Consider the following 25834-nt stretch of genomic DNA (forward strand, 5'->3'; position numbering starts at 1 on the left):
GATTTTGTGGCCTAGAAATCATTCCTTATGTACACTGCCATGTGTTAATAACCTTGCAGGCTTTTATAAGCCTAATTAAAAGGCTCGTGCACACTTAAATGTGAAATCACGGCAAAGCGCTGAACCAGCAAAGCAAGATCCTGTCCTTGGTGCTGCAAATCCATTGTTGCCTTTCTTTATTAATGATACAGACACGACACACTGGATTCTCTGCCTGCTGTTGCTTGTCGGGTTGTTTTTATTACATTATCGACTGGAGTCCCCGTCATGTTGGTTATAGTCTGGGCACGTTACTCTGAGCAGAATTTTTCTTTCAGTGTTTTGTTTAAGGTATTGACTTTGCCAAAGGGAAGGAAAAAGTGCGTGCAGCCACTTAAGCACACAAGTAGTGGTATCAATTTCTGTCCATTAAATATGCACACGCACTCAAACACACGCCTGTGCAGGGGTTGTTGCAGGCATCAGGTTAGGTGAGCTTTGAGAAACAGACTCAAGAGACCCTCTCCAACATGGAGATCCTGTTTCCAGGATCTGGCCAGGAGCATCCTTCAGCCTGTGTCAAGTCCTGCTGAGGATGGTGGGGTCGCTGTGAGTGTTGAAATGACATTTTTCACAGGCATTTGCGTATTTCTAGGCCATTCCTTTCAATTCCTTAGAATGAACTTTATTTTCTAAGGGAGCATATTTCTCTGGTTTTGGGTGTTCAGTACTTTTTTTTCCTAACAACATCTTAGTTCTGTTAATCTTTTGGACTTTGAAAAACTTTTTGTAGTTATTGGGTTTTGGGGTTTTTTTTTCCCTTTCCAGCCCAGGCAATCGATTCCTGAATATGAGCAGGAGGGTTATTGAGCAGTTCATCTAAAGCCAATGAAGATTTCAGCCAACTCAAAGCTGCAGCAATCATTTTACTAAAAGTTTGGATAGCAGTTCTGATCGAAGACCTGGATATATGGGCATGGATGGTTCCAGCACTTCCAGATGAAACTCTGAGATGAATCTTTGCAAATGTTCAGTGATCAGTTCCATTTGAAAGTACACAAAATGAGTGTTAATACATACATGTGTTGTCTTTATTTCCTCTTCCAAACTGGCCCCGCGTCTCCCATCTGTTCCTGTTTGATGGTGAGCTCTTCCAGAGGTGTTTTCCATGTTGTGTCCCTTCAGTCCCACCCTGAAATACGCTGTACAACACACAGTTACTTGCAGACAGACAATCTCATCTGAACTGTGGCATTGCCCCAGTGGATTCTGTTCATGTACTGCAGAGGCCCTTGACCTGCTCTCTGCTTTGAGTTGTGCAAAGTCATCCCTTTATGAATCCTTAGTACCTTACAGTGAATTTCTGTTTGAGTTTCAATAAACTGATAAAAATGGCTACCTCTTTATTTTTTACCTTTTAAACAACTATTTCTAGTAAACTCACTAAAAATAAAACAGGAATGGGCTTGAAATCATTAAGTTGAAACAGAATTTGTTTTCCAAAGGTGGTTTGGTTTTTTTGTCTTGGGTAGCGGCATCTTGTCCTACAGCATCCACTGTCTGGAAGACTCAGGACCATTAAAAATGGACCATATCTGATGTGTTTGTTTAATTTCTGCCTTCCAGTCTATCCGAGAAGTCACGGGCTATGTGTTGGTGGCTTTGAACCAGTTTGAATACCTGCCCCTGGAGAATCTGCGCATCGTTCGTGGGACCAAGCTCTATGAGGAGCGATATGCTCTGGCCATTTTCCTTAACTACAGGAAGGATGGGAACTTTGGACTCAGGGAACTTGGGCTGAGGAACCTGACGGGTAAGTGAAACTTGGAAATGTGGTGGATTAGTTGCAAGAAAACAAATGAGCTTGTTGAGTATTTCCCCACTGCCCTCAGACACTTGCATTGTGCAGGAGACTGGGGTACCACAAGAGCCTGGCAGTTGTGTGTTCTCTGAGGTGTTTGTTGGTACATCATTATGGTTTTGGTTCACAAAAGTGCTTCTCTCCATAATGATCAAGGACTACCCATGAGAGTCATGGCAAGAGCGTATTTGAAACAAAAACAGTTGTTGAAAGGGTATGTGAACTTCCTTCTGTGTTGATATCGTGAGCATGTTGGTTTCCTTGTGATCCTTGATTATTGCATGTGTGTTTCTTCAGGTGCTGGGTATTTTCTGCCAAGTTACCTTAGCTTTAGCATCCCTGTGCCTCTGTATCTTTGGTTTATTTAATTTTAGAAATGCCTTTTCTAAGCAAAAATAGTTCATTACATATAGTGAGAAAGGTGCTTTTTTATTTGAGCCAAAAATGTAAGCAAAGTCCACAGCCTTATGTTTACCTGTAAATTCAGGGCTGGATCATGCTGTGGTATAGATCAACAATTCATTTCCTCCATCTGAGGATCCAGTCAGTGGTTTGGGAGATTAAAACTTGCTAAATATCAATGGACTGTAACTTAATAAATAGCAGGCAGTGGCTCTTTTTAGGGAGTTCACTGGAAGTACTTTATTTATACCTGGTTCCTCATCAACTATGATAATTTCTACCCTAAATGTTGGTAATTTTGATGTGGCCTTGTATCTGCTAGTGGCTGAAAGCTGACTGAAAATCACTGACCTGAGCTGGCTGTAGATGTTGAACCTCAGTATGGAGAGGTGGGAACCTTCTGAACTATATTTAGGCACCGTTCCCTCTCTGCTTTTTTTTGTCTCTCAGCATTTAGAGTAGCTTACAGTTCCCTGTTCAGTCTCACCAGGCTGAAAAGCAAGGCTTTCAAAAACAGGAGGGAAAAGAAGGCCTGAAATATTTTACAAAATAAACCAGTTTTGGATGACTCTGATTAAGCTCTTTTCTCTGGTCATATTTTTGACAATTTTCTTTACTGAGACCATCATGCCAGTATCAGAGTGCTTCCCAAAGGTCTCTAAATCCCTGTCATCTACTACTCTTCACTCTGTCACTGCCATAATCCAATTTCCTCCTCTTTTGTTCCCATATTTCTTCCCACCTTTCTGATACAGGGAGCTGTGACTGTCTATGCCTTCACATCATACAGAGCCACAGCATCGGGTGATAACAGCATTATCTCTTTCTTTGTATATGTTTTCTGGTCTTTGAGTCTCAAAACGCCCTCTAAAGACACTAGGCTGGGTGAAACTGAGACAGAGAGGTGAGGTGAGGCCAAGGCCCAAAAATGATGGAAGTCTTTCTTCTTGGGTCTGAGGTGGTTCTGCCAGGAGGTGGGAGTTGTACTCTGAGGGCTCATTTGGCCATGGCTTTGCTGCTCAGTAGGGTAAAAAACCTTATCTCGTAGGCTTCTGCTCAAATTTTCTTCTTCAACCAGCTTCCCTGTGCCAATTGGCAGTTCCTCAGACTCCAGAGATGCCTTCTGGGAGCTGCTGTGACATGACAGACACAGCACCAAGACTGCCCAGCAAGTAGTTTCATTTTCTTTTTAAGTGTCTTAAAAAAACCTGTCTTAGCTCAGCCTGTGAATCTCTCCCAATATGAGATCATCACAGCCACTTCTTCTGATTTAGGTGTTTACAAGGGCCTCTGATGGGATTATTTGACTCGAAATGAATTGTTGTGTTCTGGAAGAAAAGTGCCCTAATAACACTAGCTTGTCTCCGTGGAGCACTTAAAATAGCTTCTGGGTGCTGAATGTGAGCCAGTGTGTGCTTGAAAATACTCTTAGTGTTTTCTAGATAACATGCCAGGGCCTCATGAGTCTCTCCAGCAGCTGTTCTCTGACCATTCTGTGCACTGGTTAAGATGCACCGGGCTATTTTAACCCACAACCTGCCTCTTGTTGCGCTTGCTCTTCCCAGAGCATATTCATACTTCATTAATTTTCCTGACACATCCTTAGCACTAGTAGCTGCATAAAAATAACTGGTGGATGTGGGAGTTGGTGATGTTGCGAGGCTGTGATGGATCAGCTGTATCTGAACCTATTCTTTAAAAGGTTTACCCCAGAAACCACCGGTGGGCTGCGAAACTGAAGAATAAGCAGCCCCCATGAGCTTGCATTCTTCAAGTCCACTGCAGATTTCAAGAGACTGGCTTTGAATCATGCATCTCTTCCACCTGAGTAAAATATAACATGGCTTCTGACTTGCATGTGAAGAATTGTCATTCCAGGGCTTATGCCTTGTTCATGGAGGTTTGGGAAATTCTGTTCTTATTTGTGCAGTGCTGGATGATAGGCTCCTGAGGGTATTTCTGCCTAGTACCGCACAGTCTACAAACACAAGCCCTACTCCCTGTGTTAAATAAATGAGGAAGCTGCTCTCACCTGCAGATTCTCCTCACACACAGAGTTTCAACCTCCTGTGCTGTACCACTGCAGTATTTTCTGTGTTGTTAACAGCTGTGTTTTTATTGCCAGATATGTCTATCAAGTTTTCATATTTAAATGTAACTTTAAATGCTTGAATTTCCTCCCTTGCACTATAAAAAAATGACAGCTGTGAAGGCAGTTAGTTTTATCTCACACAGAAAACATGATCCAATTCTCACTCATGATGTCTGTCAAACCACAAGGGAGTTTTGTTTGTATAGCTCAGCCCAAGACTATGTCCTAAAATTCATGTGACAGTTGCAAAAAATCTTAGCTATAAAAAGCCTGTTCTTGCTTGTTATAAAAACTTAGTCAATGGTTCCACAAACGTGTCAAAACCGAGCTGACACTGAGCTAATGAAGTGGCTGCTGCCATCTCAGCTGGACTCATCTCAGTGTGCAGATCCAGCTGCCAAGTAGCCTCACAGTGAAAAGGAGGGTTTGACATCCTGGGTGTATTATTCAGCCTGAGATGAGCAGAGTAAGTGGTGCTGAGGGAGAAGGTGTGCCAGCTTCTTCCAGTCATTGCCCAGGAGCCACTGTGGATCACCAGGCAGTCAGCCTCAGCCTAGCCAGTGAAAGGGCACCATCAGTGCTCACATTTGGAGCACTCCGAACAGAGAGGGAACCTAAATGCTGCATTTCATTACAGCATTTGTCTGCCTGGGTGGGGAAAGAGGGATAACTCACAAGTGCCAGAACCATTTAGGAAGTATCCCATATTTTCCTCTGTGACTATGAATAAGAAAGATCTACAGAAAATTATGTGTCTTTGAGCAGTGACAACCTCATCTTCCCTGCTGGCCTTGGGGATAGCAGCTTCCATGCATCCCTTGAATTATTGAATATATTAGAATGAAGTGGACTTAGCAGTGATAAGTTCAGTAACACAAAAAAGAAACAAACCCACAGCAAAATATTTAGGGGTTTTCTTTGTTTGTTTTTCAGGAATGCAGGTGAATGATCAATTAAGATAACTGAGGTTCAAGCAAGAAATGGATATTGCAGCTTAAAGGATTTGACCAGTGATAGCCAAACAAAGAAAATCTAATTTGATGAGCAGGACAATCATAAAGAAAGGACCATTTGCACAGGTGTAGAAAGTAAATTTTGTAAAATTGTAAATTTCCCCTTCAACAGATTCTTGTAATTGATTTTATATTTTTAAATTCTTTATTAATTTTGTTTTTTATTTTTCTGCAGAGCAAAATTTTCATGTTCAATGGTTATTTCTATAATGTTTTCAGTATTTTTTTTCTCCCACAGAAAATCGAAAATGCTAAAGAATACTTTGGAGTGGCATCACTCCTTAAAAAGGTTGCTTTTCAAGCAGTTTTTTTGTCTTTTTTTCCTTAACAAGCTCATTTACTGTAATTCTACTGCAGCTCAGGTTGGAGGGAAGGGCACAGGAGGAGTCAAGTTTTGTTCACTGCGCATTTTTTGGACCTAAAATTCTTTTGGAAATCGTGCTTGGATGTCTGCGCAGGACCCGAGCGATGGCACATCAGGCATTTTTGCGGCAGGGCCGCCCCGTTTTTCCTGCCTTGATCACAAAGGCTGTGCCAGCGAGACCTTTCCTTGGAGCACATGCAGGAGCCAGTGCCGAGTTCCTGGCGCCCAGGGGTGCCTGTGTGTGACACCCGCCGGCTGGCTGTGGCACATTCCCACATTCCTTAATCGCCGCGGCGGATTCGCGGGATGAGCTGGGAAGGAAGCGATGTGTAACTTGCCTCAGGCTGGCTGTGCAACAGGTGGGCGAGGCATCGCATCTGTAACCTCGGAGAGGGTTGCTAGGATACATGGAGGCGTGAGGAATTGCTTTAAAATCCCTGCGGTCCCGTTGCGTGCCGGGCTGCCGCAGGAGTTCTCTGGAGGAGAAGCCGCAGCGGCTCTGGGACTGCCCAGGCGGGCTCCTCTCCTGTATCCGTGGAGCTGCCCTGCCCACAGAGGCATGGCTATCCCAGCACAGCTTTGTGGCTAGGAGAAACCTAGATCTCCAGTGGGTAGGAGAAAAGGGAGGAACACCTCCCTTTCCCGAGGGAAGTACGGTTGTGGAGGATTCTCTGTGTGGTGCCACGGGCCTGGGGGACGTGCAAAGAACCGCCCCTGAGTTCCCCTTGCTCACCCTGTCCCTTTGGAGAGAAGGAAGGAGGCTTGTGGCTGCCCCCAGGGTCAGAAATGCAAGTGTGCCTGCTAGAGCATGTCTGTCTTCTCTCCCCCGTTAGACTCTTTCCCGGGAAAAAAAAATCATCCCGTTCCAGCTGCTGCTCTCCTCAGACATCACAGGTGTGATTTGACAGCCGGGAGAGCCCGGAGACCCATCCCTGGTGGCAGTGGGAGCACGGGCTCGGGCTGCTCCCTGCCACTTGGCATCAATGCCTGGGAATGCTTCCAGGCTCTCCTCGGCTGCAGATGCCGCCCGCAGGAATCCCAGATAAGGGACCTGCAGGCTGAGGAGCCTCCAGCTGGCAGAAAATTGCTCACAGGTCTTAGCAAGGCAAAAAACTGTGTTTTATACAGCCAGAAATAAATACTGATTTTGAGCCTTGTGAGATTTATATTTATGAGTGTATTTTGTCCAGTAACAAAGGTGGGACATTGGTTTTTAAATTTCAGCATGGCAAGGATTTCGCACAGTGTCTCTGAAGGGTTTGGATATGCTTTTTTCATGCTAAATAGTATAAGTAATGTCTGTGATTCTTTGTAACTCATTGATCAACAAATTATGCTCAGTTTTCTTTATTTCAGAGCACTTCACTGTTTTCAAATCTGTCTGTAGTGTTAGAAATGCGCAACCTTGTTTGGAATGACTATGGCAGGAATTTAAGCAAAAAGCTCATCCAAATAATGATACACTAGTAAATGTTTCTAACTGGAAATTCACATGTGTGCTGGTATTCCCCTGCCCCCAATGCTTTCACATGAACTAGGAATCACATCTATTGCAAATGGTGTAAACCAGCTTACTGAAAGCAATACACAGAATTACTGATGTGAGCCTGTAGTGTCAGGCAGCAGGATAACTTCATGTCACACAGCCTCTCCTGCAACAAAACAGGGCTTAAAATCAAGGGGAGGAGAAACCAGGCCAAAAACTTATCTGGTGTAAATTGGCTTACTTGCTTTGACTTTGTAATGAACTGAAATTTAAATTGCCATTTACTTCCTTCAGTGGATAATTTAATTCATACTTTAATTTATAAGTTAACTACTGCCTAACATCCACTTAAGCCCTTTTAAGGATGTTGTGTACAGGGTGCTCTGCCAGGATTGATACCAGCTAATGACAGCTGACTCAGGACCTGTCTGCACCAGGAGCTCTGGCCAGGGATCCCTGAGCCAGCATCCAGCCTCGCTGGCTTTGGGAATAGTGTTGACCACACCACTTGGGCCGCATGCTTGGGCTGAATAACCCAGCAGATCCTTCCTGTCTTAACTGTGGTCTCTGCAAACAGAAGCATGTTTTCCTGGGCTTTCAGAGTCTTAATTATGTGGCTGCTGGGTAAAGAAGGGTCTGCGGGTAAAGACTTGGGTCTAGAGTAGATGGAGGAAATCCTTCCTAGCCCTGCAGTAATCTCCACATCTGCTGCTTTATTTTGTGACTCATACCACTTCTACAACAGAGCCAATAATGCTTGCCTGCTTTAATTAGACCAATTTTGAGGGTGTAATTGAAAATGCTATTCAGAGGGGATCTGGTGTGATGTGGGATTCAACTTTAACACTGTCAAACATTAGTTTAAATGTCATTAAAAAATGCATCCAGGTATGTTTCCATTGTTACCTGATAATGCCATGTAAAATAATAACACCACTCATTCTATTTTTCCTTGGCAATTTCTCTCTTTCACCTCTCTGCAATAGTTCTCTCTATCTGTGCATTTTTCAATTATGAAGCAAGACATTCTCCATGTTCTGAGGTGTGAAACACCCTTTAGTTTTCTGGAAATGTGGGCAATCAAGATAAATCCAGTAATACTGAAGCCTTGTGGTAATGGAGTAGTTTTGCCCGGCTTCTGTGACTCAAGAGCTTCAGCAGCATGGGGATTTCTCTGTCTGCATGCTTTGCAGGGAGTTAAACATCTGAACAGAGTAATCCCTCCATTTCAATCACACGGGTCAGGAATGGGAGGCAGTTCAAAATACCCAACTTTGGCAGAGAGATCTGTGCTGAGCTGCACTATAACTTAAGTAAAGTGCAGTAAGCATTACAGTCGGGAAGGATCGTACAGTTTATAGTGACAGCGCTGCTGAACAAATAGATACCCCAGCTTCCCACCAGCTTGGGAAAGAAAGGAACAACTGGATTGTTCTCCCCAGCCTAGGCTAAGTCTTGACTAGGTGTTTAGAAATTTAAATCCTTGCTGCTCCAGTAGTATATCTTCTTCAGATGAATGAAAGAAGCATTACTTTCAGTGTTTGTTGTTTGGTTTGGCTTTTTAAAATTTTTTATTTTTTTCCCCCTTTCTCTCTGAAGTCTTCTGAATTCATTGATTTTCTCATTTCCTTCTGACAGGCTACAGCTGACAAGGAATTCTGTGCTTTTGTAAAGTAATTAAAGTCTTGTGTTACATGGGGAATGCAATCTATCAGCACTCCTTGGCCAAAGGCAAGTTGCTGAGCAGGATAGTCCAGTTGTCACTGTCCACAGTGCAGACATGAGCTGTGAGCCACTGGTGGGGCAGAGGCACCAGCCTCCAGCCCTGTGGAGCTGCTGACTTCTAGCTCAAAATGGCATGAAACTCTAGGGATCAGGTGTCAATTCAGTGCCTTAACTTAAAGCTCAGCAGAGGCATTTCAGTGACCTTGTACACAGGTCGGGAAAACAGCATATGCTCACAGACCTGGATTTAAACCCAAGTCCAAGAGTGAGCTCCTTTTTCTAGCTTTTCTTGCCAGCCTGTAGAATAATGAGTTTGGGTTTAGGTCACCATTCATTGCAAGAAGTCCCACTGAGTTCAAAGAAGGTTGGCTCAGATCCCTAGGTTTACATCTTGGAAGTAGTTGGTGTCTCAAGGATATTTTCATGCCTGTTCATTATCATATCATTCACTGCAGTGAGAAATTCTGTAGAAACCCTGTATGGAGGGACTGGAGAGGCCATGAACCAAAAGCTTTCCTTTGCTGCATTTAGCTCCAGGAAAGCCCCTGCAGGCAGGGGAGACAGAGCAGCCCCCAAACACTCAGCACAGGGGTGAGTGTCACATAGGCTGACAGAGGCAAAGCTCCAGCGCAGCCTGCTTGTTCCTTGGCTGCACAAGAGCCTGTTTCCTGCAGTGTCACAAAGTCTCAGCCTGCCTAGCACAGGGACCAGTGTCACCAAAGCCCCCAATGGGTATTTGCAGCTTGGGTTGGTCTGCAGCAGCCTCGAGATGTGCGGCAGTGCAGGGCTAGCAGTGAGCAGCGGGTCATTAAGAGATTATCTGAAACTGAGTTTGATCACACAAGCTTTGTCCATTGGGATGTGAAAGGGAACCACTGCTGTCATGAGGATGTGTTGGGTGTTAGTTTGTGAAAGAAGTTCCAACCGACTGAACCCCTCTGCAGTGCTGCACTGACAAATCCTGCCTGTAGCGTCCAGGGTGAGGAAAACTCTTGGTAGCTTCCGAATTTGCACAATGTCCCTGATGGGGGAGCAAGGGGTTTGCTTCTTTCTGTGACCGGGGAAAGTAAAGGGAACTGACAATAACAATTGTCAATTGACTGACAATTGCAATCGACCCTTTGTGACCTGACTCATGTGCTCCCCACTCCCTGCCCCAGAGGAGTGGAGGTGCTGCCCGGTATGCATCCAAGGGCAGCAGCTCCAGGCAGCTGGGTGTGAGCGTGCTCTGTAAACAGGGGAAATAGAGGAGGCGTCTGCCCTGCCCCTCTTCAAAGACGCCAAGGCAAACCAGAGATGGGCAGGAAAAGGTAACCTCGAGGGCAAATAGAAAGAGAAAATAGAAAGAGAATAGAAAGAGGAAAATAGACATGCAGCCCTGCGGAAGGGAAATCAGAGTGAACAGAGGTGGGGGAGTGGGGAACAGCCAAGCAGGTTCCCCACGAGGAGCGGTGGAACAGCAGCACTCACCTGGACTGTACCTGCACGGAGGGTGAAGGAGCAGCCAGGCTGTTGGATACAGACCTGCTGGAGTTCTCTGGGACTCCAGACTCCCTAGTCAGTCCCATCTGGCTTCAACCACGGCAAATGAGCTGTGGTTGGTGTGAAGGGCCAGCGTGAGGGAGTCAGAGCTGGAGGCAGGTAATGTGTGTGGACATGGAGCTGTCTGGGGGCTGCAGGAGCCTTTTGTGCATCGATAGAAACGTGTCTGCGGGCGTGGAGTGGGGGAACAAAGGTATCAGATGAGGAGAACACGCTGGAGGCCTTTTTCTTTGATGTTTGGAAATCGCTCACGGGGCTGTCTTCTCTGAAACCCCTTTGCCTTGCCTTTTTTTTTCTTCTTTTCTATTTTTTTTTTCTCCTTGGTGAAACTTTCATAGATGTACTCTCGTTTCTTTAAGGCTTAGAATTGAAAGCACATCCGTCCATCCAGCCCTTGTACAAACGCTGTGCTCACGTTGGAATTCCTCGGGGAGCTGACTTCTGCTTCTGCCCGTCAGAAATAGCAGAGCCACGTGCTTTGGGTTTGAAACCACGGGTACTCTTGACTCGGAGTGGGGGGGGTGGGGGGGGGGCGGTACAGAAGGAAGGGCAGCATCAAAGACATCCCTGTCTGCCACGCTGCAGAGAGGAGATTGTAGTGTTGCTTTGGGGCTTTTTTTTTTTCTGTTGGTGTTTTTTAACTGGTCAGCTGGACGTGCATTTAGATTGATGCTACAGGTTGTGAAAACTTCGGGTGCTTGGTTCCATCACAAGGAAGGTCAGTCCCCTTCCAAAATGACTCTGGGGTCATACCCAAGGGCAGGATGAATTTACGTGGGGAGGTTCAAGATGTTCTTGCCTAAACTGCTGCTCTTACTCTCCAGCCTCATGTGTGTAGACTTCAGTTAGGGCTAGAGGAAGATTCTTAGGGAACTTTTTTAAAAGTGAAAAATGTCTGACAGGGAAGCCTTCTGTGAGAAAGGAATAGTTGGAAAAACAAGGGGGAAAGTGCTGAGAGTGCCAGGCACCACATTTCATTTTAAAATGAAAAGGTATGGCTTATTTAAGAGTTTTTCATGCTTTCTCCTAAAAATTAACTTACATTTTTGATCAAACAAATTATGTTAATTGAACAATAGTTGAATCTGGTTTAGACTGAATTTTCTTTTATAAAAGCACACTGGTTCCTTTTTGTTAAGCCAAAGCAACATCAAATAAGTGCACCTGAACTAGTGGTGAACTTTAGGTCATGATTGAGTTCATTCCCTGGCTTGAGGGCCCAGGCCAAATCCTGCTGAAATTACTCTTTCCTAGCACTGTACACGAAGCAGAGTGGATGTGTAGCCCAGGAGATGGCTTTCTCATCGCTGGTGGAGTTAACTCAGTTTCCCTTCCATTAAATAGTCATCTTCCCCCTAATATTCTTTACATACCTCAGCCAGTTAAAGATCCATTATCCTGAGCACAGTATTGCAAACACTAGTAAAAAAAGTAATGCAGAGGTGAGTCAACCATTAATAATAACAAAAAAGTCATAGTGCAGAAAAGGGTAAGGCAAATATAGGGAGGATAAAGGCAAAGCACGCTGTCCCAAATGTGGTCGGTGGGGAAGCTGGGCTGGACACAGCTGAATGTGTCCTAGGCTGTGGAAGGAGCCCACAAGGGCTGATAAAATATTTCCCTTCATGTTGAATCAAGAGGTACAAGCTGTGTTTTGGGAGAGCTGGACATTGATTGGCATTGGCAGACATCCAAAGCCTGGAGTATCCATAGCGTGGGTATGTCGTGCCAGTCTCACCAGGACCGAGCAGCAATTAATTGTGTTTTGTTCTGAAATGGTGATACCATGCTCCCTAATTTTTAAATTCCACCCCCACCCCCGATGCCACTCTTCAGCTGGATGTCAAAGCCCCCATTCCACGGGTGCCTCTGGCTGGTGTTTGCTCACAGTAAGATGCTCTCTGAAGGGCTGATCCAGGTGTGCTCTGTAGGGCTGCGGTCAGGTGAAGGTGACAGTCCCAAAACACTTCAACAACAGCCGGACTCAGAGGCTCTCCTGCTTTAGAGAGTGCTGGTCTATGAGTGAGGCTTGATGTCTTAAAAGCAGGCACAGAGCTAAAATATGCACAGGGTGAGGTTGCAAGGGCAGCATCCTCCTCTTTGTGTGTCAAAGAAGAGCTGAGAGGGATATTTTAATGGCTGTGAATGCGTAACAGCTTAATCCCATGGGTTGTGCAGTTAGCCCTGCGCCAGCTCCATAAATCTCACTGCAGCCCCCACCTCATCCAGGAACAAGACTTGTAGATGTTCAGAGCTAGTGGTTTTGATTTAATATTCAGAAGCATTCAGCTTTCCAAATAAAGATAATAGTTTTGCTAGTTGAGAGATTTATTAATATGTTAACATGGCCCTAGTTTTAGCCTTCTATTCCTCCCTTTCTAGAAAAATGTCTTACCACAAACCAGCCTTGAAGTTTGGAAAAGTAATCAAAGCTCTGCTGAGCAAATTTGATGATACTGACGGGTTGAATGAGCTATAACCTCTGCTGGCCTCATTCTGCTCCATTTCCCCTTCACGCTGATAGCGGTGGCTGGAAGTAAATATTAATCTGCTAATTTACCCTCTAGTATAAATAGAAAAAACTGTTTTGTCAGTGGGCCTATCCAACCTTACTGCTTTGCTTGTGAGGAAGAAGTGGCAGTGCTGCCTGTTTCTCTCCTCAGGGGACTTTCCCTCAGAGATGCATGGAAGGGTTGCTTTCCTCTCTACTTGCGTAGGTGGGTAATTAGAGTCGTAATCTAGGGTTTGAGGATAGCCAACAAAGAAACCTTGCTCGACTTTAAATAAAATTGCTCCTCAACATGACTTGTTAAATTGAAACAAACCCCACATGAATGTTCTTTTAAATCCATTTACAAGTGCCTTGTATTGATTTAGCCTACTTCAGTAACTCAGATGAGCTAAATTGATGTCTGTGCACTAAGTTAAGTACGTTCTCTTGGGATTTCATACCTGCTGAACTGACTTGACTTCAAAACTGATTTCAGTTAAACCAGTGCAAGCTGTGTGTGACACCCTGGGGGAAGAGGTGTCTTTGCCTTGTTAACTGTAATGCTGGGGTGCCCTACTAACCCTGCCCCTAAATTTGACTTTGAAGTGACAGTACCATTGCCTAAACACCTTAGTAGCATCCTTCCTTCTGCAAGGCAGCTGTTTGAAAAAGACTATTTAATCCTTTTTTTTTCCAAGGTGCTCTGTCTCCTGGTATTTGGAGAAGGGAAGAGAAACAAAAGGCTTGCAGACCTACTTCTCTACCATCCTGCCTAATTCTAATTCCCCCCAGCCAAACAAGAACAGTTAGGAGACCTCAAGCAAAGGTTTCTTTCCATTTTCAGACAGTGCCTCTCAGCTTTGGCTGAGCTTGGTGTCTCTTTGTGCCACATACCAGAGTCCCTTCAACCACTAAACTGACAGGCTCTTTTTATCTCAGCCACTTAGAGCTAATCTGAAGTGCCCAAACTGACATTTGTGGCCAAACCTCTGCTTCAGTTGACAGTATGGAAAGGAACTGAAGCCTAACCCATCATACTGCTGAGCATGGCAGTGAGGGCCATGGTTTCCCTTTATTCCTTGCGAAGACAGGATGTGGGAGATGGCTCAGGTGTGCTGGTTGCCTCAGATTTGTGAGTTGTTTGTTCATAAATTGTCACTCAGCATTTGAGCTGTGATAGCCAGTGCTGTATAAGCTCTTTGCACCCTCAATGGATTACAGGAGTGTGGTTTGCCTGATTTTTACATAGGATTACTGGACCTATTACCAAGGTTTAGATGGTGAGACAGTGTTAAACAGAAGCAGCAAAATCTCCTCAATAAACACTGAGCTTTCTTTTACTTGTTATGAAAAGTGTTTCTCCATAGACATTTCAAAATGAGGGGCTGTGTTCCTGTCTTAGGTCACAATTTCGCAAGTAAATGGTAATAGACCTGAGCTACCCCCTTCTAGGACATAAGGGTCAGCAGTTTACAGCAGACATCTGTAAGCAGCACTTCCCAGTTATAGCTTGGAAACTCATAGGAGAAGACTGAAAAAAACAGCCCCTGTGCTAAATAGCTCAATGGGATCAAGACAGGAGGCCACCAGTGGACCCAGGGAGGTGGGTAAAGCAAGGACAGGGAGACAGAGCAGCTCCTCATGGAGCATCAGTTCTGCACATCCAGAGCTCCCAAGACAGCCAAGTTTCATTTCTGTTTGAAGGTGGAGGTTTGACGGGAAGGATTTGAAAGGTCAGTGCGATAACTTGCTGGATGTCCGCATCTTTGAGATACAGCATAGAAGAAAGAACAAAAGATGTTTGAAAATGTATCTGGTGTTTGATGAAAGGTGGCATGACAGTCCTATGGAAGGTGGGAGAATGCATAAATAGTGTATGAGAGAATGATAGGCTCTGGAAGATCCTGAAAGTGAATAAAATTTGCTTTTATTTGATGTGATGAGGAGACATGAGATGCAGGCAGAAGAAAAAAGATTATTTTGAGTGGTGAGCTGGGGAAGTAGTCACACAGTGGAATTCAGAAGGAAACAGAGAAGAGTGAAATTGCTTCTTAAAGGAGAGATGCTGCCATGAAGACATGAGAAGAGCCTGGACAGGAGCTGAGGATTCAGTGTTAGGAAAAAAAAGGTTGTGTTAGAGAGAACAGAGGTGGCATAAATGTGTCACACAGATTGAGACTCTGAAGAAGAGGTGAAAGGAGAAAGGGCTGCAGGTGGCATTGGCTGAGGCTGAAGGAGGTGCTGAGTTTGTTCTCTGTGACAAACAGTTGTGGAATATCTGCCTGGCACTTAGAAATGTATTGTCTAGCTCTAATCTGCAGTTGTCATCTCCAGGTGTATCTCCGAGTACCTCCTGGGAGATTTTGTCAGGAATGGTGGATGCTAAGCAGCTGGGGAGGATTGTCCAGCCTCCCCTGCCACTGGAGGCTGTGCTTTCTTATGTCAACACACTGTCATGCTCACAGATGTCACCAGGAAACAAATACTGGCTTTTGTAGCACAGGCCCATTCTGAATGAGAGACATGGATCCCAGAAGGGAGGGTTTCAATAAATGCACAAGGAAACTGCAGCGGTTGAAGTTTACGTTGTGTTTTTCTTGCTATCACACTTGGTGTATTATCTAAAGAGATCTGTGAGTGATGTGGTAAAACAGGGCTTTTTTAATTATACATCACCCAGCAAACTGATAAGGCAAACAAAGCAGGCAGCCGAATAGCACAGGCATGAGCCACTTCAAAATAATAATGTAGCAAGAACAATAGGGGAGTAATTCACAGCTCCCTAAGAAATTTTCTCAGTTCAGAGGGGGTGAGATAGCAAGCAGCTATTGACTGTTTTCCTTTCATGTTTTCCACCTGTCTGCCATGTGATTGGGAAGTATATTACCTGAATCCTTGTGGGAGTTTTCCCAGTATTGTTTTAAAAGCCTTGCTCTGCAAGAAACAATCCTAATAGAAACTGAGATGTGGGTATGAAATGAATACAGGGAATGGAAGGAGAGTGACAACTAACTTAAACTACAGTTTAAATTCTTTATAACTTTCATGACATGTAGATGTACAGGAGCAGCTCCAGCATTTCCCTAGCCCCTCTGGGGTGCTCTGGCCTGGCACAGGGGTGTGAACTGGCACAAGGGCTGCCTCACAAAGCACCAGGCCAAGGGAAAGGTGGAAGTGGCAACCTCAGCACATGAGGAATTGTGCAATTCTGCAGCCTGAGGGTGCAGGGTGGTTGTGAGCTCTGCCTCGTGCACAGAGCCCAGGGATGGAAATCCCAGCTGCCTCCTGGCTCAGCTGTGCTTGGAGGTGGAGTGAGGGAACCCGGCATGGGCCACAAAGGCTTCCCCAGGCGCTGAGCAAACATCTGGGCTGTGGGCCAGGAACATTCCCCATGCTACCAAAGTCACACTGTTCACAGGGCGAGAGCTGAGTGGCCTGAAGCCAGCCCAGAACATTCACTTGAGATGCCATGATTGCAACACAGGCGTAACCTTTAAGGAAAACAGACATCCTGAAACCCTGACCTGATCCAGAGTTCTGCAGCAATGCACATTTGATCTGCTGTCCAAACCAAGAAGAAGAAAAGAAAGCTCTCCTCACAATCTTGGCTGTTGTCCCTTCAGCCTCACAGTGAGTGAAGAACTGAAGGAATCAACCCACAATCAGATTTCTTCTCCTTCAATTTTAGTATCTTTCTTCCTAAAGGAGCATTTACATGCTGGAGAGATTTAGTAGAGATACTCATTGCAAAGGAATAAGATGGGAAAAAGAAAGTTTTCTGCTTTGTTACTTCCCTGCATATGTCTGTCTGTCTATCCCTTCAGCTTACCAGTTTTCTTCTTGTGGCAATATCCTAAGGATCACTTTCAAAGGCCAAAGATCTAAAATAATAACCCCTGTTTTCAAAAAGTGGTGACAGCCACATAGTTAAAAATAGAGAAGCGTGTAACTCACATTTGTAGGAGTTAGCCATCTAAGAACCTTTTAAACTGGTATGCACTCTAGGAACACAAGCCCAGTTTGGAAAGGGTAGGCCACAATCCTGGAGTCTCAAGTTCCTGTGCTATTCTGAAAAAGAGATTGAACATCTTAAGTTACATAGACAGGTTTGTGAAAGTCAGTTTGAGGATTCTTCTGAAAACCTTAGGTCCTCAAATTTTGTGATGACCGGAGAATTTCAGCTTCCATTTTGAAAACAAATAAATCCATTTCCAGACATCAGAAATGCAGAGCAAAAGTGAAAAATATGAACCCTAAATTCTGATAAGCTAGACTGCACATACAAAAAATAACATTGATTATTTTTAACATCTCAGCATTTTTTAGTTATGATGTCTCGTGGGCTGGCCAAGATTCTGGAATGCTGGGGACTGTTTTATCCCACTTTTGTAAAAATAGCACATGTCTAGCAAATGCAAAAAAGCTGAAGAACTTTCCACACCACCTTTTATTGTGTGCTTGCAGGGTGGGATAATGTCACATACTTTCGCTTTACTTTTAGAAGGTCCTTGTTGGGACTTACTGGCAATTGTACAAGTTATTTCTATTTCTGTGAATACGGTGTAGAAGATGAAACTTTCTGTTGCTGGCCACTTTCCAGCCAGCACTATCTGTTTTTTACAGGCTATGTGTGGGAATGGAGTCATAAACAACCTCTTACTTTGGCAAAACCAGAACACTAATCACTTTTGTATTAGCTCCAACAAATCCTGAAAAAGTAAATGTTGTGGATTAAAAAGATAATAATGTGCTAATCCTTTCTGTGGTCACTAACCATTTTAAGCTGTTCCATCTTTCATGCCTGAAGGATAAATCCTCTGGCTCTTGATGAATGGCTAGATAGTGAAATACGTCTGCACATCAAACACCACACTTGTTATCAGCAAACACATTTTTCTCACTCCTGCAGATAATTTTTGATCCACTTTTACCTTCAATCCGAGATTTCACTTTTCCCCTTCCACCCCACACCCTGGTCCCCTGTCACCAGGACTCCTCACTGATAAGGAGGGGGCCTTACAGAAAGACCTTCCTGAGCTCTGGACTGGTGGTGAGAGTTCAGAGTTGTTTCTGGCAGAAAGTCCTCCCCTATGGGAACAAATAGGTGAAATTTCTGTAGGGTCAAAGGGACTGATAGACTTGTAGCACTCTCATCCAGCTTGCCCGTTTTATAGATCAAGTGAATCAAAAAATTAACAGCAGAATTGTTATGGACATGCTCTGACACCCATTAAAATCAGGGAAGAGGTTTTGCAGCGTTAAAGGGGCCATTTCCCTGGCAATGGAGTTGCCCTGCACTAGAGCCAGAAGGGGGGGCAAGGGAAGCAAAACAGCTGAAGGCTTGGAGGTGCTGCACAGAGTTTTCGAAGGTTATTCCAGCTTTTTGAAGTTTTAAAAAATCACAGCTCGAAAGGCTCCTGACTCTAGGAAATGCAGTAGCTGGTTGCAGCAGTTTCAGTTGCACGTGCCAAACTGAGACATAAAGGCAAAAACATCCTTCAGATCAGTTCCTGCTTCTAATTGCCAATAAATATTTTTAATGGGTGTATCAAACAAAGCCACAGCACGGGCCAGCACAGCCTGTAAGCCAGTTACAGGATTGTTCACATCATACAGCCATCAGCACACTTCTGATTTTTCATGTTTAGCACTGGAAGTGGTGTTTTTCTGTTGCAAAGTGAATATTGTTCCTTGCACAGAAATGCAGGAACCTCATTGTATGTGGAACAAGCAGTTGATTAAAGATTGGAACAGTAATGAATGTATTAAAGTGGAATGTACTTGGGTAATTGATTAATTGGTGCAGTCTAAGCTACTTGCGAAGCATTACATTCACTCTCTGTTAAATCAATTTTTGTCTTTTGTCCAAGCCTTGTGACTGAGAGCTGAAAAGCATGAACAACTATTAAAATCATCCATACTGGTTCTGTGGGAGCTGGGCAATGCCCAGGATCCCATTTGCAGCCTGTTGCTTGCCTTGGATCTCGCTCTTACATTTTATTAGTATCTCAGGACTGCAGGCAGGTGGAAGATGTAATTAGTAATGCTCTTATCTTCCCACAGCCCACTTTTGCATTTCTCCCACCTTGTTGCTGCATTCTTAAAATGAAAAACCCATGGTCTCATGCAGAAAGAAATGGCACAGTGACATTTTAATTAATGTGTTCATCCAAGGGAATATAGGATTGTGGTGAGAAACTTCAGCCTGGGGTAGGAGCTACACATTCCGTAGCAACACAAGAATGCCAGAAAGGACTCCACGATCACATTTAAAAATCACAAGGCATTTGAAAGCCACAGACTGATTACTTTGGGGTAACACCAGAGCAACAAGCTCTGCAAAGCAGGACTGTGTTCAGGACTGGTTATTGAGGACCAGGGATCAGAACAATATGGGATAGGATAGACTTCCAAGAGCCTGCTTTATGAAAAGCTTCAGTTTCCTACTTTTAATAACTGTTTGGCTATTGGTAAAGAATGATATTTTAGCTCCTTTCAGGGCCCAGTGGAAGAAGAGCATACAAGTTAGTGAACTGATGGAGCACATAAAATGTACAGCAGACTTTATGCCTTTTGTGGGTTTTCTTCCAGGCTTTTCAAGGTCTGTGCTGCCTTCTGCTGCTCTGTGGCTGTGCCACTTCTGCTCTCATCTAGTGGCTGACACAAACAGATCAAACCTTAGTGCAGGCACAGCGTGTGTTCAGAGGATGTTGGGGCAGCCCCTCACTAATTTTGCTCTGTCAAATGTTCTAGAGAGGTGGGAAAGCTCCTCTCCCAGGAGCTCTCCTCCCCTGATGTGCTTCTGACCACTGTAAAGAACTGCAGCTCTGTGTGCCATCCTTCTCCCTGGTGACTCTGTCCCAGATGGACGTTTCAGGCATCAAATCTGTTCGTCTTTCTCACAATTTGTTGAAAATGATGAGTGAGGCTTTTTAAAACATTTAACCAACAGAAGCTGGAGGAAGGTGGACCTTTTGGTTTGTTCACAGGGCATAGACCCATCCCCAGAGTAACTAGCTTACCCTTGTTTTGTTATTTGCTTAGGAGTATTTCAACAGGCTTTGAGCATAGAGTTTAGAAAAATGCTGAAAGTGAAGCACTGACGTAAAATAGTAATTAGTAAATTAGTAAATTAGTAAAATACTGATTTCCCAGTTAGAGAGGCATATGTATAAACATTTGCAGAATTAGGGCCTAGAGTGTTTTGTTTGCTTCTAAACCCTTCAAGTATGCAGTGGTTTGAATGTATCTTTCATTTTGATGCCTAAATGTGCCCTTTTAAGAGCCTTCCTTTCAGCTGCTACTTTAAAGAAGGTTTGTATGTCTCGCTTTTTATTTCTCATACAACCTAAAGCTCTACCAAAACCCAGTGACACTAAACATCAGCTACTCTTGGCATCTGAAAATTAGGGCTTAATTCCCCACCATGAATATTCAGACTTGGGAGTCCCTAACACTGTAATATAATAAATGCCAAGGCTGCAGACTGCCTCATTCACTTGCATAGGAGCTCTTTATTATCAGCAAACAGGGTTTTGACAACCACTCTGAGGCAACGCTGCTCTATATCAAATATCAACAGAATTAGCATGAATTTTCCTGTTAATTGCTGAAGTGCACGGTGCTGTCTGATGGCCAGGGAATGCAGCAGGGAGGTCTGAGCTTTGGCAGTCACTTGCAATGTAGGATTCAGCTAATGGGAGTTTATTAGCTCCAAGGAACAGCATTTAATGAGCTGCCACCCTTACGCCAGGCCTGCTTTCCAACTGGTGAATGGTGTCTGCCAGCTCATAAGGGAGGTATGAGAGAGAAGGAGGACACGACAAGAGGTTTCTGGTATTCTTTAAGCAAACCCCCAGAAATCCCAAATGGCAAAGTGGGTGAGCCCTTGATGATCTTTTAGAAATGGAAATAAAAGGTGTATTCCTCTGACTGGCTCTTAGTGAGTTATACTCACAACAGTCTTAACTAAAATGTATGGGAGGGAGATATAAACATCGGTGGTTTTAAGCTCCTGTTTTCTTCATCAGCCTTTGAGAAGTTTATGCATGTGTTGTTCATTAATAGCACCATAAAAAAATGGGTGTTTCCATGGGCGGATACTCTTCTGCCATACTGGGATAATTGTAAATTAAGATATCAAGTATTCATGTTATGTTGAATGCAATTGGAAAAGAAAAATCCTTGATGGTGTGCTCTTCCTCATTAGTGTGATGCAAATATGCTTAATAGCATCACTGTAAAACATGATTCTCAACAGTACTTGGTATAACACTGAGTGTAAACTGCTCCTTACTTAGTGCTGCTGTTACTTTGATTTATTCCTATAGGATGGTTGCTAGTCTTGACAGCATACCTGCTTCTCCACTCTCTTAATTGATCATTGTGTTGGTTTATTATTTTAATCAGGACTCTGAGCTGCACTGAAAAATGAAAAGAAGCCCATTTTGCAGAGACAGACAGTCAAGTCTCTTATCTCTGGTTTCTTGAGGTGTTTCTCTCTAAGAGTCTCTCTGATACCATGACACTGATTGGCGAGAACAATTTACCACTAAGGCATAATAAGGGAAAATGTAATAAAATGTCACCAGGCACTGCTCATTTACAGTTGTTTGGCTAAAAAATAGGTTTCATAAAGCTTAGGTGAACTTGGAAATCACCTGAACACATGGCTTCCTGGATTTATGCCTCAATAAGCCTGAATATATGCTCATAGCCACTTCAGAGTGCTGTGCCAATTCTTCTCACCTGCAGTCAAAAATTGTGCAGAGGGTTGCGATCAGTTGTGGCAGGGAGCATCTTCCAGGTGGCAGACACTGGCCTGAGGCCCCAGAGATGTGGCTGCAGGTACAGGCACCCCATTCCTGAATGACCTTTGGCAAGCTGCACCTCTTTACTGTGCTGTCCACCCTTGTTTGGCCAGTAGAATAAATTTAGCCTACAAGTCACTAAAAGCAAGTGTCCTAGGGGGTACCTAAGACAAAGAGGGTACCAGCCTCTTGTGGGCCCTGCCCACCCTCCTGCAGGGCAAGTGTTTAATGACAGTGGTATGTTTCCTTTATGGTACTCCTGAACTCATACTGCCACGCTTATTCCTGCAAGCACGTTCATTACTCAATTACCAAAGCAGCATGAAGAAAATAAATACTGCAGTCTCAAAGGGATTACAAATCCACAAATGGCCCCAAACTAGTTCAGTCCAGTGCTGCCCTGTGGCCCTGCCTAATGTATTTTGATGCTGGTATCTCAGAATATAGACTTATCTTCAAAAGAGGGACAAAACTGGCATCCCTACTCAAATAGTCTGCTCAGATTACTGCCATGGAGTCATTTCCTGCATGTCACCAGCGCCGAGCAGTTCACTCTGTCCCGGAATAGCACTGAAGCTGCTCAGAAGAAATTTAAGTCTCTTGCTTGTGTTGCAGTTCCAGACACCTGTAGCCCTGTCCTTACCACTTCCCTTTCCTCCTCTTCTCTGGAAAGGCAGCTCCTCTCTCCTGATCCCCTGGAGTGGAATGTTGTCCTGGCTGTGGGAGGAGGTAGGCAGTGGCAGTCCCTGACAGCATTTCTAGGATAAGGAGTGGATAAGGAATTGAGTCCCACCCCAGTATTTCATTGTCATTACTGATTACAGAATTCCTGTTCAAGAAGAGCTTGCTTTTCAACTTTCAGTCGGTATAAAGCAGACGGCTTGCACACTTCCAGCCTGGCATTGTGTGGATATTGAGAAGGAAAGGAGTGGTTTTGTGGTCACAGATGTGATTTTCTTCTGATACTGTCTAAAGACAGACTGTTCCCGTGTTTAGTGTAGTAAATCTGTATCTGGTTGCCCACAGCACTTCTGTGTTCAAAGGACTTCCTTGCTTTCAAGATTCCTTGCATTTATTACTTTAAACTTCCCCCTGCCTTTACAGGGTTCTTTATGTTCCTGCAGTCTTTGGGACTGTGTCCTGACTTACATATGAGCTCCTTACCTTACAGGTTGCTGTGCTTACAGTTGCCTTCCTTTAGAGAAACCAGTTTGAGCTGTGTCAGGTTTTGTGTCAGGAACTTGCTCCCTTGCCAGCACGAATTGCCTGAATCCAGTTGGAAATCCCCTCCATGAGGCCTGGGCTGGGCCGGTTGCCCCAACGCTGCCCCGCCCTCTGGTCCTTCGTTCGAGGCAAGACAGCTTGTCCTGGATCAGAGTCATGTCTGAGATAAAGCCAAACTAAAATGAAATCAGTTGGCTTTTTCCACTGGTTGTGGATGAGACTTTTCATCATTAGTCTGTGATACATTTTAATTTCCAAATTGTTTTACATTTCCCATGACAAAAGAATGATTTAAAGTGAAGATGAGGGATTTCCTTATGCAATATCACATCCTTCAGTGCTCAGCTCCAAGAAAATCGTGCATTATTACAGCATGAATCAGGTTAGATGAACATTTGTCCAAAAGAAAGGTTTGTGTCTATGTGCCTGCACACACAACATAAAGGCACGGGTTTGCTTTAAAACTCTTTTTTCTTGCTGATCATACTTAAATTAAAAAATGTGTATATATTAAAAGCATACATATGTTTGATATGCAGTACATCCCCCGGATTTTTTTTCTGAAAGCCACAGGTATATTGCATGCAAGATAAAGACCTGCTCAGAAAGGGTGTCTACGTGAAGTTTCCAAGGCTGAAGTGCCCAATGGCTACCTGATGTCCCTATCACTTTTTCTTGCTGCTATATTTTTCATCAAATCTCCCATGAAGAAGCTGATTCCCCTGGTTTTCTGGGTGCTGTGCAGGGCTGGGGTGGGAGCTGTTGGGTGGGATGTATCTGGGAATGCATGTGTCACCAGCACTCTGCTCCTCCCAGCCACCCCACATGCCGTGAAGCTGTGCCTCGCCTGGTGTTAGGCAGGACTAAGCTTGCAAACCCCACAGTTCAAAAAGGCCTTTGTAAAATGTGATCACAGGAAGGGAAGCATTTATTTGAGACTATTCCTGGAAAGGTATTTTAAATAGTCCTTAAGCATACGGTTCCATTCTATTTAATATGAAGAGCCAGGAGGGCAGAGAAGATGGAGTGTTGTAGTCACAGGCTAGGGTTGCTCTCACAACAAACTGAAGGGAGTTGGGTTTAACTGCTTGGCCAAGTGGCACCATGTGAGTTGGACAGGAATTCTGAGAGCGTGAGGCTGGGAGATGCTTCCTTTTGGTTCCCACGTTGGGTGGATGCACTTGTGTGTGTAACTGTACACACGGAGCAGCTCGGCTGGAAAAGTGATCCCAGCGCTTGACACTGAGCTCGGAAGTGAAATTTCTCAGAACAGCGACCAGCATGACTTGGATAAGCTTTTAAATCATTGAAGATAGATTTGTGTAAGGCTCGTATCAACATCTAAATTTCAGTAGGAGAGTTTATTAAACAGATGAAAACTTTTCCTGATTTCTCAAGTATGCAGTGAAAGAAAGACACTATGTCCATACCTGTGTGAGACTATCCCCAGAGGTGCTGGTGTGGTCTGATTGCACCACCTGAAATCCACACCTTAGTTGGTGCTATCACAACATGTGTGTACAAGCCCTTGGTCAGGATACTGCCCTTGATGAATTCGCTGTAGTGCAGCTCCACTGAGCGTTAGATTTTAAAGCAGTTAACGCCTTCTGCTTGTAAACGGGGATTACAAACAAATGCCTGGCATTAGAGCCACAGCTTAAATGAGCTGCAAAGTTCAATACAGGGTGAGTGGAAGTTCCTGGGGGCTTCAAACACAAGGACGTTTTCCTGCTGCTCTCACAGGTTTATAAGTGAGTGGTGGACCACTGCCATTGGTGTTACTATGGCATTGTAATAAACTGGGGATTTGATTCCAGGACTCCAGCACTGGGAGAGTTGCTCGGGTGCAGACTCAGGGCAGGGCGGGGTCAACGCTTCTGAAATCATGCCACATGGAGATGTTCCTGATCCTTTCATTCCTTTATGGGATTTGCTAAATAATTGCCTTTTTTGATCTAGGAATAGCAGTTACAATTTGCTGCTGGTCAGGGAACAGTTAAGCCTTCCTCCAGGGCTATTTTTAAATGTGGCAACAACTGTCTTCAGTGTTTGTAATCTGTCCAGAAATAGACACCACTTAACAAGAACTCAAAGCAAAGAGAAGAGCCTTTTTCAGGAATTCCCACTGTTCATAGGCGTTTCGTTTGGAGATCCCTTTCAGCCCAAGGACACTTGTGGCTGCTGGCGGTCAGCTCAGTGACCCCGGTGCTGCTGGAGTGGGCGAGGGCAGCACCTTCCGGAGCACAGGTGGCTCTACAGTGGCTCTGGGAGGGCACAGCACAAACCCACACTCACAAAACCCAAGGTCTGTGCAGGCCAGGACAGGGAGTTCTTCCAAGGCCAACTGGAGCCAATCCAGCATGGTCCCACTGTGTGGGCATCCCTGCCACCGTGGAGTGTGCGTCTTGCTTGTAGTTTGTGTCTGCATCTTATCACTCATGCTGAGCCTAACCACTTATCAGGCAATTCTAGTGTGAACAGCAGTTTTGTACTTCAGTGGCAGGTCCTGTTAAGTTCAAACCAGCCAGGCCACACTCATTATGTCAGGGAGAAGGGAAAAACATCTCCACAATTATAAGACTTCCCCAGCTTTCTTCCCCGTGCTTCAAAGCAGTTCATTCTTTGGGGGGTGCATGGCATTTGCAGAAAAGGCATCTGCCTTCCCAATTCCTCATCACATGTATTGGATTATTTTTTATATTTCATGTTGAGTGCTGCTGCATTATGTGCGAGCATCAGAAATAGCCTCTGGAAAATGTGTAAGTCAGCAAAGGCCTGGTTCCCTTGGTCAGTGCCTGTGATGGGAAGTGCATCTGCCCACTACTTGCAATAGCTGCCTACCATG

General features: G+C 44.4%; 1 protein-coding gene across 1 annotated transcript in view; it reads left to right on the forward strand.

Annotated features, from left to right (window-relative positions):
* ERBB4 (erb-b2 receptor tyrosine kinase 4) overlaps nucleotides 1-25834 on the forward strand; it is a gene marked incomplete at its 5' end in the record, with an annotated part of 570202 nt that overhangs the window by 301169 nt on the left and 243199 nt on the right. Inside the window, one exon of the mRNA XM_082284612.1 lies at nucleotides 1606-1792. Within this exon, the coding sequence (XP_082140738.1) occupies nucleotides 1606-1792 (187 nt within the window). The remainder of the gene's footprint in view (nucleotides 1-1605; nucleotides 1793-25834) is intronic.

Source organism: Coloeus monedula (assembly GCF_965178545.1).
Source record: "Coloeus monedula genome assembly, chromosome: 7".
Taxonomy (NCBI): domain Eukaryota; kingdom Metazoa; phylum Chordata; class Aves; order Passeriformes; family Corvidae; genus Coloeus; species Coloeus monedula.